Source organism: Eublepharis macularius, chromosome 3, assembly GCF_028583425.1.
Source record: "Eublepharis macularius isolate TG4126 chromosome 3, MPM_Emac_v1.0, whole genome shotgun sequence".
In the NCBI taxonomy this organism is placed as follows: domain Eukaryota; kingdom Metazoa; phylum Chordata; class Lepidosauria; order Squamata; family Eublepharidae; genus Eublepharis; species Eublepharis macularius.
This window is the reverse complement of record NC_072792.1, coordinates 178470431-178482058: the sequence shown is the minus strand read 5'-3', so window position 1 is coordinate 178482058 and position 11628 is coordinate 178470431. Positions and strand designations below refer to the sequence as shown.

Sequence of the window (11628 nt, the reverse complement as noted above, 5' to 3'; positions counted from 1 at the left end):
ATAAAGAGTCCAGTAGCAACTTTAAGACTAACCAACTTTATTGTAGCATAAGCTTTCGAGAAGCACAGCTCTCTTCGTCAATAAAGTTGGTTAGTCTTAAAGTTGCTACTGGACTCTTTACTATTAGGCTAAGAGAGATTCTGTAAGTAGCTACATATACTGGATACCTGGCGGATCTTAGGTCAGGCAGAAGAGTGGATCTTGGAGTTTCTCATATGTTTATAAAACCATTCAAAATCTGATCTAAAGTTCCCAGTCCCCTATCCACCACACTTATCATTTATCTCTCACACTCACAAGCTCCCACACTTATCAAGACTACAACAGCCTTCTGTACTTCTACTCATCACTTTAATGACCAAATTCCGGTCTTTGTATTTCAATCAGGTACATTGAGCCTACCGAGAAATACATTCTATGCAAATGTACGCTCAAGGGTACAGATCAGAGAGACACGTGGTTGAATGAGTCAGCCGCTGTTTGTCAGATCTTCAGCGAACGGGACGGAAGTTCTCCAGAACTTCAGCCATGGTTCTCTTTTCTATGGAAAGAAGAAGAACGCTGTTGAAAATGCTGATTCGCAAGCATTTGAAAATAAAAGGGTGGAAGGGGAAAAATAGTTTCCACAAAAACAAGGCCAAACAATTTAGAGTTTCAAACCCTCATCCCAAACCTTCCCAAATCTCAAAAACTGCGCAAATGTGACACACCAGGAATCCTACAGCAGAGACCAAAAATTCGGCAACGTGGATTTGGCCATGCACTGAAACAATCCGCAGGGCTGCTTTGCCACAGCTTGGATTGTTCACCAACTACGTAGCGTCTCTGCTTCCCCGAAGGCTCAATTTCACCTCCCCTTCTGGGAGCCCGGGAGGAAATAAACAAACCCCCTGACCAATGACCTTCTTAGGGGCTCTGTAGAGAGGGAAATTGACAAAGCCTTCTGATTTGTCTTTTAACTGGTTTTCTGGCTAGCATCTTCACTTGAGCCTCCGTGTGTACTTTGTCTCATTTACAGAGACTCTTAGAATATTTAAAAGTTAGTCAGTGCAATTTGTCACTAAGGGCACTGTAGGGACAGTCTGGGGACACAGGGAAACTATTTTCTCATCGCACTACAATACAGGCCTTCCCCAACCATTGCTTCTGCAGCCACAAAGCTATCTCCTCTACAGATCAAGCATCATGGTTGGTCTTCTAGCAACCTATCTACCTAAGGCCATAATATCTCTGTAATACTCACAAGTGCAGGGGTAACTGAGTACCATGCGTTCACATGTTGTGAGCCTGTGAAGGAGTGCGCTCTCACTCTTTTGGTCTTAGGAGAAGAGTGACCAGACACCAACACAGAATTTAGAGTATACCAGCTCAACAATGTCAAGGAGATTAAGTGAAACTGACTCTGCCTTCGATCCAGAGGAGTTAGCCGTGTTAGTCTGTAGTAGCAAAATTAAAAAGAGTCCAGTAGCACCTTTAAGACTAACCAACTTTATTGTAGCATAAGCTTTCGAGAATCACAGTTCTCATCTGACGAAGAGACCTGTGATTCTCAAAAGCTTATGCTACAATAAAGTTGGTTAGTCTTAAAGGTGCTACTGGACTCTTTTTGATTTGACTCTGCCTTAGTAGCTAAAGCCTGCAGCCACCATACCACTGTACTGCTCTTTTCTCCAGGTTTGAGCGCTGCATTAGCACCAGAGCAATCCGGTAGGAACGATGGATGGGGTATGAACGGGTAGGCAGGGGCAATGCAAACATGTGTCTGCGAAGTATCTGTGGCAGAGTTTGCAGCAGACTTCGTACCACAGCCCCCTTGTTTCACTTGAATCTGACTTCACTGGCCCCTCAGAGACCACGATTTTCAGAGTCCAAGCTTTCGAGCGTCAGAGCTCCCTTCTTCACACACTTGTAGCTGAAGGAGGGTCTCGCATTCTCTTTGCCAAACAGTGCCAGGTTTTTCAACGGCTACACTCACTTGCAGGAAATGCTGCCACCTAGGTTTCCCTCCATGCCTACAATTGACGAAGGCTGGCATTTTGGTCTTAGCTTGGATAACACCCGTCCCAAGACTAGAATGCGAGTGCCCCTTCATGCCAGTCTGCATCTCCCTCGGGAGGCCACATGTTCTCAGCAACATGCACAGAGTGGTTGAGAGGATAAAACGGAGGAGAACGATGTAAACTACTCTGGGTCCCCAAGGGGAAGGATAGAGACAAGCTGCAATGTGCCCAGAAAAGGGCAACGAAGACGGTGAGCAGTCTGGGGACCAAGTCATATGAGGAAAGTTTGAAGGAGCTTGGTATGTTTAGCCTGGAGAGGACACGACTGAGAGGGGATATGATAACCATCTTCAAGTACTTGAAGGGCTGTCAGATAGTGGATGGCGCGGAGTTGTTTTCCGCTGCCCCCGAAGAACCGACAGCTTGAAATCAAATCAAAAGAGTTTTTGGCTAAACATTAGGAAGAACTTCTTCACAGGAGCAGTCCCTCGGTGGGACAGGCTTCCTCGGGAGGTGGTGGGCTCTCTTCCTTTGGAGGTTTTTAAGCAGAGGCTAGATGGCCATCTGACAGCAATGCTGATTTTGTGAACCTGGGCAGATCATGAGAGGGAGGGCAGGAAGGGTTACATCAGGGCTTAATACTCGTGGCCCCTTCTTACATGCTCAGGGTAAGGCCTATTGCAACCTTGGGGACAGGTAGCAATTTCCTTAGACCAGTTTGGCTAGGGATCCTGATGAAGTTTTGCCATCTTCTGGACGTGGAGTAAGGGTCATTGTGTGTGGGGGGGCAGGGGAGGTATTGGGAATTTTCTGCATTTTGCAGAGGTCCCTTCCAACCCTGTGATTCTATGATACTATGAAAGGCAGGGTATAAGTGAAGTAAATAAACAGTGCAATCCTAAGCAGAGTTACTCCAGTCTAAACTCAATGACTTCAAGGGGCTTAGACTGGCATAACTCCACTTAGGATTGCACTCAAAATCATGCAATTTGAGAAGTACTGGTATCTTTCAACAGGTGTGTGCAAGTAGGAAGTTTCTTGGCAAAAAGAAAGAAAATGGATTTCCTGCCCCCTCTTGTGGCATTTTTATGCTTAGCAGGCTTGCCGATGGCCATTCGCTTGATAAAGGGAGGGGCTGCAGCTCAGTGGCATGCAGAAGGCCTCAAGTTCAATCCCCGGCATCTCCAACTAAAAGCGGAGGATGTGAAAAATTTCTTTCCATGTCTGAGATCCTGAAGAGCTGCGAGCTATGTGGACCAACGGTCTGATGGGGTATAAGGAAGCCTCATATGTGACTGCCAGCAAAACATTCTAGCTTCATTCCCCTATATGGGAATGCCTCTCTTTGAGCAAGATCTTGGACATCCGCTGCCAGTTGGAGTAGAATGGTCCAGTGATCTAACTAGATTTAAGGCTCCCTGTCTACTGGGGCTGTGGATCTGGGACAGAGAGTCCCAAGTTCAGTGGCATCTTCGGCTAGAGGTAGCAGCTGATGGGAATTAACTGCCTGCTTGAGATTCTGCCAAAAGATTCTCCAATCAGAGGAGAAAGGGGACAATCTATAAAAAGGTACAGGTAGTCCCCTGTGCAAGCACCGAGTCATTACTGACCCATGGGGGGATGTCGCATCACAACATTTTCTTGGCAGACTTTTTACGAGGTGGTTTGCCATTGCCTTCCCCAATCCTTTACCCCCAGGAAACTGGGTACTCATTTTACTGACCTCAGAAGGATGGAAGGCTGAGTCGACCTTGAGCCAGCTAGCTGAACCCGGCTTCCGCTGGGATCGAACTCAGGTCGTGAACAGAGCTTGGGCTGCAGTACTGCAGCTTACCACTCTGCGCCACAGGGCTCTTCTATCCATAGCAAGTCAAATTTGTTTCTAGGAGACAAAAGGAAGCTTTACAAGAACGAGGCAAGTTTACAGGGCTGCTGTGCACAGGAAGAACTGTTAGCTGGTTTGTCCCAGGCCTTTACCTGATCATTTCCAAACCAGTAACACTTTAATATGAATGACTTTTTTAAATACTGAAGGTTTATTTAAAAGATCGGTAAGAGATTCTAGTAAGAGATCAGCAGGATTTGAGGCCAGTGGTGCCTTAGAGACCAACAAGACTTTCAGGGTTTTCTAGTAGAATGAATGACGGGGGAAAACCAGTGTACTAAACCTTGTTTGAGACACAGTGATCGCAAGTGGTGGCTCCCTTCATGGAATTTTTCTTCTCCCCTCGCAAGACGTGTAATTGGGAAGAACACATCGTTTGCCAGCAAAACATTCTAGCTTCATTCCCCAATATGGGAATGAGCATATTAGACGCTTCCTGGTTTTCGGCTAAGTGCAATTTGGTTCCTGCACTCAAACCACAGTTTGCAATTGGAATCAGACCGCTGGTCCTTCTAGCTCAGCGCTGTTTCCTCTGATGGGCAGGTAACACTCCATAAGCTTAGGAAGAGCAAAACCTTTCCCCAAAGCAGTTTCCAAGACTCTGTTACCCAGAGATGCGAGGGATCGAACCTTTGGCTTGCAAAGCCTCTGTTCTTCCACTGAGCCAAGGGCTCCACAATGCCCACAGTAAGACAGACAGCAGCACTAGGAAAGGAGCGTGCAGACCGTTTTGCATCTGACAAAGAGAGCTGTGGTTCTCGAAAGCTTATGCTACAATAAAGCTGGTTAGTCTTAAAGGTGCTACTGGACTCTTTACTGTTTTGCAGACCATTTTTAGCTCCCCCACCCTAGTCATCTGTTGACTGGACTGTGTGCCATTCAAAATAAAATGTGATTGACCAAATCTGATTGACAAAAATCTGACTTCTGCAAATTCAGAGTTTTGAAACTCTCTGTGGACATCAAGGAGGCTATAGACATAGTCATATGAATATGTGTGGCCAAATTAACCCCTTATGTAAGTAACAGACCAACCGAAGAATTAAAAAAAACATGGAAAGACTTTTTTGACTACGTAGCTGAAAATTAAGAAAAACTAAGAATAGCTATTATTAAAGCAGACCAACTGTAAAATTAACATTTTAAAACTTTGATTATAAATGCTGAGTGTATGTAAGTAAGGGGATGGAAAGGAGAAATTGTTTTCTAATATAATAGGCTGTTATATATTGTTATTATTGTTTTTGTATATTGTTATCTATCTTGCTTATATTATTCTATCCATCGTTTATTGTCTGTGTTGTCTATTGTCTTTCTTTACTTTCAAATAATTTTTTTTTAAAAAATGAAGCTATAGGAACAGATGGTGCCTTTGACATTTTTGATTCCTGCATTTAAATGCTATTGTGTGATCATGGTGACTCCCATTCATATTTTAGTATTAATCAAATCAAGCCTGAATTCTCCCTAGAAACTAAAATGACAAAACTGAGGCTATGGTACTTTGGTCATATCATGAGAAGACAAGATTCTCTGGAAAAGTCAATAACGCTAGGAAATGTGGAAGGCAGTAGGAAAAGAGGAAGACCTAAAACGAGGTGGCTGGACTCAATAAAAGAAGCCACGTCCTCCAGTTTGCAGGATCTGAGCAAGTCTGTTCATAATAGGACTTTTGGAGGTCTTTCAATTCATAGGGTCACCATAAGTTGGAGGCAACCTGATGACACATAACAACACACACACGTTACTTGACTTGTAGAGCAAACAGCACTGCAGGTCCCGAAAGCCAATATTCTTCTACCAGCCGAGCTGAGCTCCAGAGGCACCACCCCCAGCTCAACTGGGACCAAACTACAGTCCCCAGATTTATATTATAATTTAGATCACGATTCCTTGGGGGGGGCATTTATAACACCAGCAGTGAGCTGCTCTGACCCACAGGACTGTGACACTGAGAGATCTCTGTCTTTTGGTGCTACACCTCTGAAGATGCCAGCCACAGCTGCTGGCGAAACGTCAGGAACTACAATGCCAAGACCACGGCAATACAGCCCGGAAAACCCACAACAACCATCGTTCTCCGGGCATAATGTGTCCAACCTATTCCACATGCCGCAGCAAAAAACCACAAGAGGTTCATGCACAGAAATCATACACATTTTTTAAAATTTGCAATTAGCGAACACCCCAGATGACTGAACTGCCTTGCACCCACAGCCGTCTCTGAAACAGCTGAAGACGAACTTACTCTCCATCTTAAAATCCTCGGAGTGATGCCGAATGTACTCTGCCATTTCTTGGTCCCTTTTAGCGTCGAAGTAATCTGCTCGCCTAGTAAGATAATAGCCGATATAAAATCCCACTGAAGCCCAAAACAGTTGGCGATGGACACCTGGAATGCGACAAGGAAAAGGCAAAAGAGAGAATGGAAGATGAACAGATCCAGGGGAACTGAACTGTACAACAGATGTTGCAGCCTTACAAATTTGAATAAGATCATATACTGACTTCTTGTACATAGTTCATAAGAGGTCATAGTTTGACAAGGGGGAAAATGAATATATAATTGCTAAAACGGTTTGTAGGATATGGAAATATTGGTATAAAGCTAAGGATAAGTAGAGATGATTGTTATATTTAAAGTTACGTTAATCAGTTATATTAAGAGATAAGATGAAATATTGTAGTAATAATGAAATGAGGAGTCTTTCTTTTTGATCATTAATTTTTACTATTGAGTGTGGAGGAGGAGGTATGCATTATGTGTAGTATAGAGGAATAGTATATAGTAATGGGATTTAATAAAGGTTGTCATCTTCATTGCTATACTGACAAACATTAAAAAAGATTAAGTTTTTGTGCACTCCGTATTCTAACAATTCTTGTAGCGAACAGTTGCAAAATCTTCATGACCTTATTTTTCCCCTCCCCTTTTTCTTTCTGTACCCTTTCTTACTTTGATAAAATAATTTAAAAAAAAATTAAAGGAAGATGAATAGATCAACAGAGACCCACACAGCACTGAAAATTGATTTTCTGTATTTTGAAAGGCAAAAGTTGAAGTTGGCAAAATGCACTGCACCCATAACTTTGCTGACAATAACCATCCAAGAACTTGCTCAAATGCTACAACACTAAAACAGAAAGCACACGTGCAGCTTTTTTGAGACAGTGTGGAGTAGTAGTTAGTGTCAAATTAGAATCTGGAAGATTCTTAAATTCAAAGCACCACTTGTTCACTGGCCATAATGTCTGCCTAGTGGTTCACAGCCCCACAATTCGGACTTTTTCAGAGCAGAATGGGTAGCTGTGTTAGTCTGCCTGTAGCAGTAGAAAAGAGCAAAGAGTCCAGCAGCACCTATAAGACTAACAAAATTTGTGGTAGGCGTTGAGTTTTCATGAGTCACAGCTCACTTCTTCAGATACTCAAGGTTTCATGAGCTGTGGCTCACAAAAGCTCATACCCTACAACAAATGTTAGTCTTATAGGTGCTGCTGGACTCTTTGCTCTTCTCTACTTTTTCAGAGCAGTCTACTAAATAATCTCCTACCCTGTCGGTTTTCAGTGAAATTTTTAATGAATAACTTTTTAAGAGAGTGTTTGAAGACAATCCGCCCCCCCCCCCCCACACACAAAAGGCTAAAAAAATTGGCTAGGAATAGGATAAGGATATAGTGCCAAAAGTACTCCCTGGGCTGACTTGTAGTCAGCGGTATCTGACAATCAGAGCCTCTGAACTCAGAAGCCCAGATTGGCTCCCGGGGCTAATAGCCAAAAATCTGTTCCTTTATATCTGTCTGAGTCAGAGTCATCTCCCCATTTTAGGGCAGAGAGTTCTGCAACACAACCCCACCAGTGCAGACTTTTCTTCCCCACCCCCAATCTGTGGCTAAGGCTTCCTACACCTTGTGGCAGTGAGTTCCACAAGACAACTATCTCCTTTGATGCAGCCCTTATGCCCAACCCTTAATCTAGGACTGAGGCTTCGCTCACCTTGTGGCAGTGAATTCCAGAAAACTACTATCCCCTTAGACACAGATTCTTCTCTGCACTTCCCAATCTGTGGCTAAGGACTCTCACACCTTGTGGCTGGGAGTTCTGCGAGACAACTCCCCCTGTTAGATACATTCTTTTCTCCTCACCCCTAATCTGAGGCTGAAGGTTCCCACACATTGCTGTGGTGAGTTCCACAAGAAAATTATCTGCTTAGATGCAGCCTTTTCTCCCTCTCCCTAATCTGTGTTGTAGCTGCTTGAGTGATGGAAAAGTATCTGAGCAACCCAGGTTTGATTCCCCGCTCTGCCACGGAAGCTTGGGGAATAACTTGGGCCAGTCACACACTCTCACAGGGCTGTTGTGAGGAAAAAATGAAGGCGAGGAGAATGATATGTTGCTTTGGGTTCCCATTGGGTAGAAAGGCAGAGTATAAATAGATAAATAAATAAACATAATTAAAACTGTAAATTTTAAAAAATTAAAACAGGGTTCTCACATCTTGTGGCAGTGAGTTCCATAAGAAAACTATCCCCTTAGACGCACACAGCCTTTTCTCCTCACCCAGAATCTGTGATGCTGTGGCTAGAGTGAGGGACAAGAATCTAGGAGACTCAGGTTTGACTCTTCACTCTGCCATGGAAGCTTACTGGGTGACCTTGGGCCAGTCACAGTCTCAGCTTAACCTACCTCACAGGGTTGTTGTGAGGAAAAAAAAGGAGGAAATGAGAAGGATGCAAGCTGCTTTGGAGAGAAAAGAGGGGCATAAATAAAGTAAAAAGTAGAGTTCTCGCATCTTTTGGCAGTGAGTTCAACGGGACAACTATTCCCTTAGGCACAGCTTTTTCTCCCCACATCCAATTTGTGACTGAGGCTTCCCGCACCTTGTGGCAGTGAGTTCCACAGGACAACTATTCTCTTTAGGAGTAGTCTTTTCTCTCCACATCTAATCGGGCTGAGGCTTCCCACACCCTGCAGCAGCGACTTCCACAGGACAACTGTCCCCCTTAGGCGCAGCCTTTGCCCCACCCCCAATTTGGAGCTGAGGCTTCCCACACCTTGCAGCAGGGAGTTCCACAGGACCACTATCCCCCTTGGGCGCAGCCTTTTCCCCCACCCCCAATTTGGAGCTGAGGCCTCCCACACCTTGCAGCAGTGAGTTCCACAGGACCACTATCCCCCTTAGGCGCAGCTTTTTCTCTCCACCTCCAATTTGGAACCGAGGCTTCCCACCCCTTGTGGCAGGCTTAGGCGCTGCCTGCCCTTCCTTCTCCCCCTAGGCGCTCAGGGCCCGCCGCTGACCCGTTCCCAGGATGGGCCTATTCCGTAAGGCGTTGTCAACCAGGGCGCTGCACCAGCCCATGAAGGACACGTAGACCGAGCCGAAGTTGAAGAGCGGCGGGGGCGGCAGCGAGCGCGCCTCGTCCGGCAGCCGCACGAACAGCTCGCGGCCCATGGCGCCCGCGGAGGATGGCGGAGCAGAACGGCGCCCGCCCGGAGCACAGACTGAGACGCACACGGCCGCTCAGCCGCCCCAGTCCCAGTCCAAGGGCAAGCGGCGGTCCGGCTCTCAATTTCGTCCCCCCGCGGCAGCACTAGGGTTCCGAGGCTCTTCGGTCCCCCCCCTTTTTCTCCTCGCAGTTGAGCATTTGAGACTGGAAAGGCACCGGGTTGTCAGCTCCCGGTTGGGAAATTCCTGGAGGTTTGGGGGGAGCGGAGCCTGGATAGGGCGGGGTTTGGGGAGGCAAAGGACCTCAGTGGGGTATAATGCCATAAAGCCCACCCTCCAAAGCAGCCATTTTCTTCAGGGGAAGAACTGATCTGTAATAATAACATTCGCTGTTACTTAAAGCCCACTCAGGACTACTTAAAGCCCACTCATAGTTTACAAAGTATGTTATTATTATCCCCTCGACAGTCACCCTGTGAGGTGGATGGGGCTGAGAGCTCCTAGAAGCTGTGACTGACCCAAGGTCACACAGCTGGCTTCAAGTGGAGAAACGGGGCATCAAACCGGTTCTCCAGATTAGAGTCCTGCTGCTCTTAACCACTATACCAAACTGGCTTTCTGCAGCCTGGAAATCAGTTGTAATTCGGTAGATCTCCCGTCGCCATCTGGAGGTTGAGAAGGGAACCCTAGCCCTGGGAGTTTAAACAGGGAGGGGAACAACAGGCAGGAATCAGACAGGTGAAGTCTGTCACAGTGGAGAGGAACATATATGCACCGACAAAGCTATGTTATCTTTTTCCATCAGGGCCTTCTTCTAAGGAGCTGGAGAAAATCCACATTCTTCTCCCTCCCCCCCCTTTATCCTCGCAAGCACCCTGTGAGGTAGGCTGATGGGCACCCTGTGAGCTTTGTAGCAGAAGGGCAATTTGAACCTGGAGTGGTTTTTAGTATTTGTACTATGTTGTTGTTTTATTACAATGGTACTGACATTTGTTTTGTATTGGTCTTTAAGGGATATCATAGTTTATGGTGTGAACTGCTTCCAGCTCTTAACTGAAGAGGTGTATAAAAATGAGAAAATAAAGATGGCCTCCCTCATCCTAGTCCAGCACTCGCTAGTCGCCAACCTACTACACAGCACGTTGTACTCCCTTATTCTGAATCTGACCATAGTGGTGCCCCCTCCAGGTTGGGAAATTCCTTGAGATTTGGGGGGTGGAGCCTGGAGAAGGCGGGGTTTGGGGAAGGGAAGAACCTCAGCCAGATATGCCTTAGTCTACCCTCCTAAGCAGCCATTTTCTCCACGGGAACTGATCTCTATGGCCTGGAGATCAGTTGTAATTCCAGATCTCCAGCCACTACTTGGAGTTTGTCAACCCTACCACTAACTCATTTACCACAATCTATTCTGATTGAATCCACTCCCACCGAGCCTTTCCTATCCACGTGAGATCCCGTTTAATAGGAAATCGCAGGAATTGAACCTGGGATCCTTGTACTGGCCAGCCTCTGGTTCCTCCCATTTGGAAGCTCCACCCGCCAAACATGCTAATTAATCCAATGTTTTTCTCTCCAGAAAACAAGTGAGTGGAAAGGGGCCAGTGTGACCCATGATACCCTATGTGGAAGAAGGGGAAGTGAAGAAAGAGGGGCCTGTACTTTCACTGGTAGTGGTGTGCATGCTAACCTACAGAGCAGAGATGGATAGGCTGCCAGGTATCCGGTTTTCACCTAGACAGTCTGTTATTTCCTTGGACTGTCTTGGGGAAATGTCCTGAAAATGCTGGACATCTAGCTGGAGGGGTGGGGAAAAGGGAAAAGTGAGGAAAGGGAGGGAGTGGCATGCAGGAACCCAGCCCACACGCTGCCACGGAACCGGTGAGACTTGCCACATGCCAAGGCCCACAGCACCCCCACCTCTCTGCTCCCTGTTGAGGGATGCTCCTGGGAGGGCTGGACCGGAAAGTAGTTTTTGATCTTGCCTCGTTTTCAGAGTGGCTCCGAACAAATGAATGGAGCTGTCGTGGCAAAACATAGGAGGTCCTGTAAATATGAGGGTCCAAGGCCATGCAGCGTTTTCTATGTGACAGTCAGTACATTGACTTGGATCCAATCAACTGGGCAGCCAATCGAATGACTGCAGAACAGTTACGACGTGCATGCCCCATCTAGGTACTGGTAATAATTGAGCCGATGCATTCTTTACCAACTGGTATCTCAAAGACAGACCCATAGAGAGCCTGGTTCACCAGCACTCCAAGTGCATTAAAAAAATGTTCCTCCTTGTGTAAAACTTACT

General features: G+C 46.1%; 1 protein-coding gene across 1 annotated transcript; it reads right to left on the bottom strand.

The window, feature by feature from the left end:
* Positions 1 to 329: 329 nt before the first annotated feature.
* Positions 330 to 9435, bottom strand: NDUFC2 (NADH:ubiquinone oxidoreductase subunit C2). Its single transcript, XM_054973119.1, has 3 exons — positions 9182 to 9435; positions 6134 to 6277; positions 330 to 541 (listed from the first exon to the last, which is right to left on the bottom strand). Exons 1-3 carry the CDS (start codon positions 9333 to 9335, stop codon positions 492 to 494), a joined length of 348 nt encoding a protein of 115 aa, XP_054829094.1. The 5' UTR covers positions 9336 to 9435; the 3' UTR covers positions 330 to 491.
* Between the last annotated feature and the right edge of the window lie 2193 nt (positions 9436 to 11628).

Excerpts from the sequence above, each read along its gene's own strand:
- NDUFC2 (XM_054973119.1), bottom strand. The coding sequence starts at position 9,335 with ATGGGCCGCGAGCTGTTCGTGCGGCTGCCGGACGAGGCGCGCTCGCTG. Across the intron at positions 6,278-9,181 it reads TAGGCCCATCCTGGGAACGG|GTGTCCATCGCCAACTGTTT; the intron begins GTCAGCGGCGGG and ends GTCGCATTCCAG. Across the intron at positions 542-6,133 it reads CGAGGATTTTAAGATGGAGA|AAAAGAGAACCATGGCTGAA; the intron begins GTAAGTTCGTCT and ends TTCTTTCCATAG.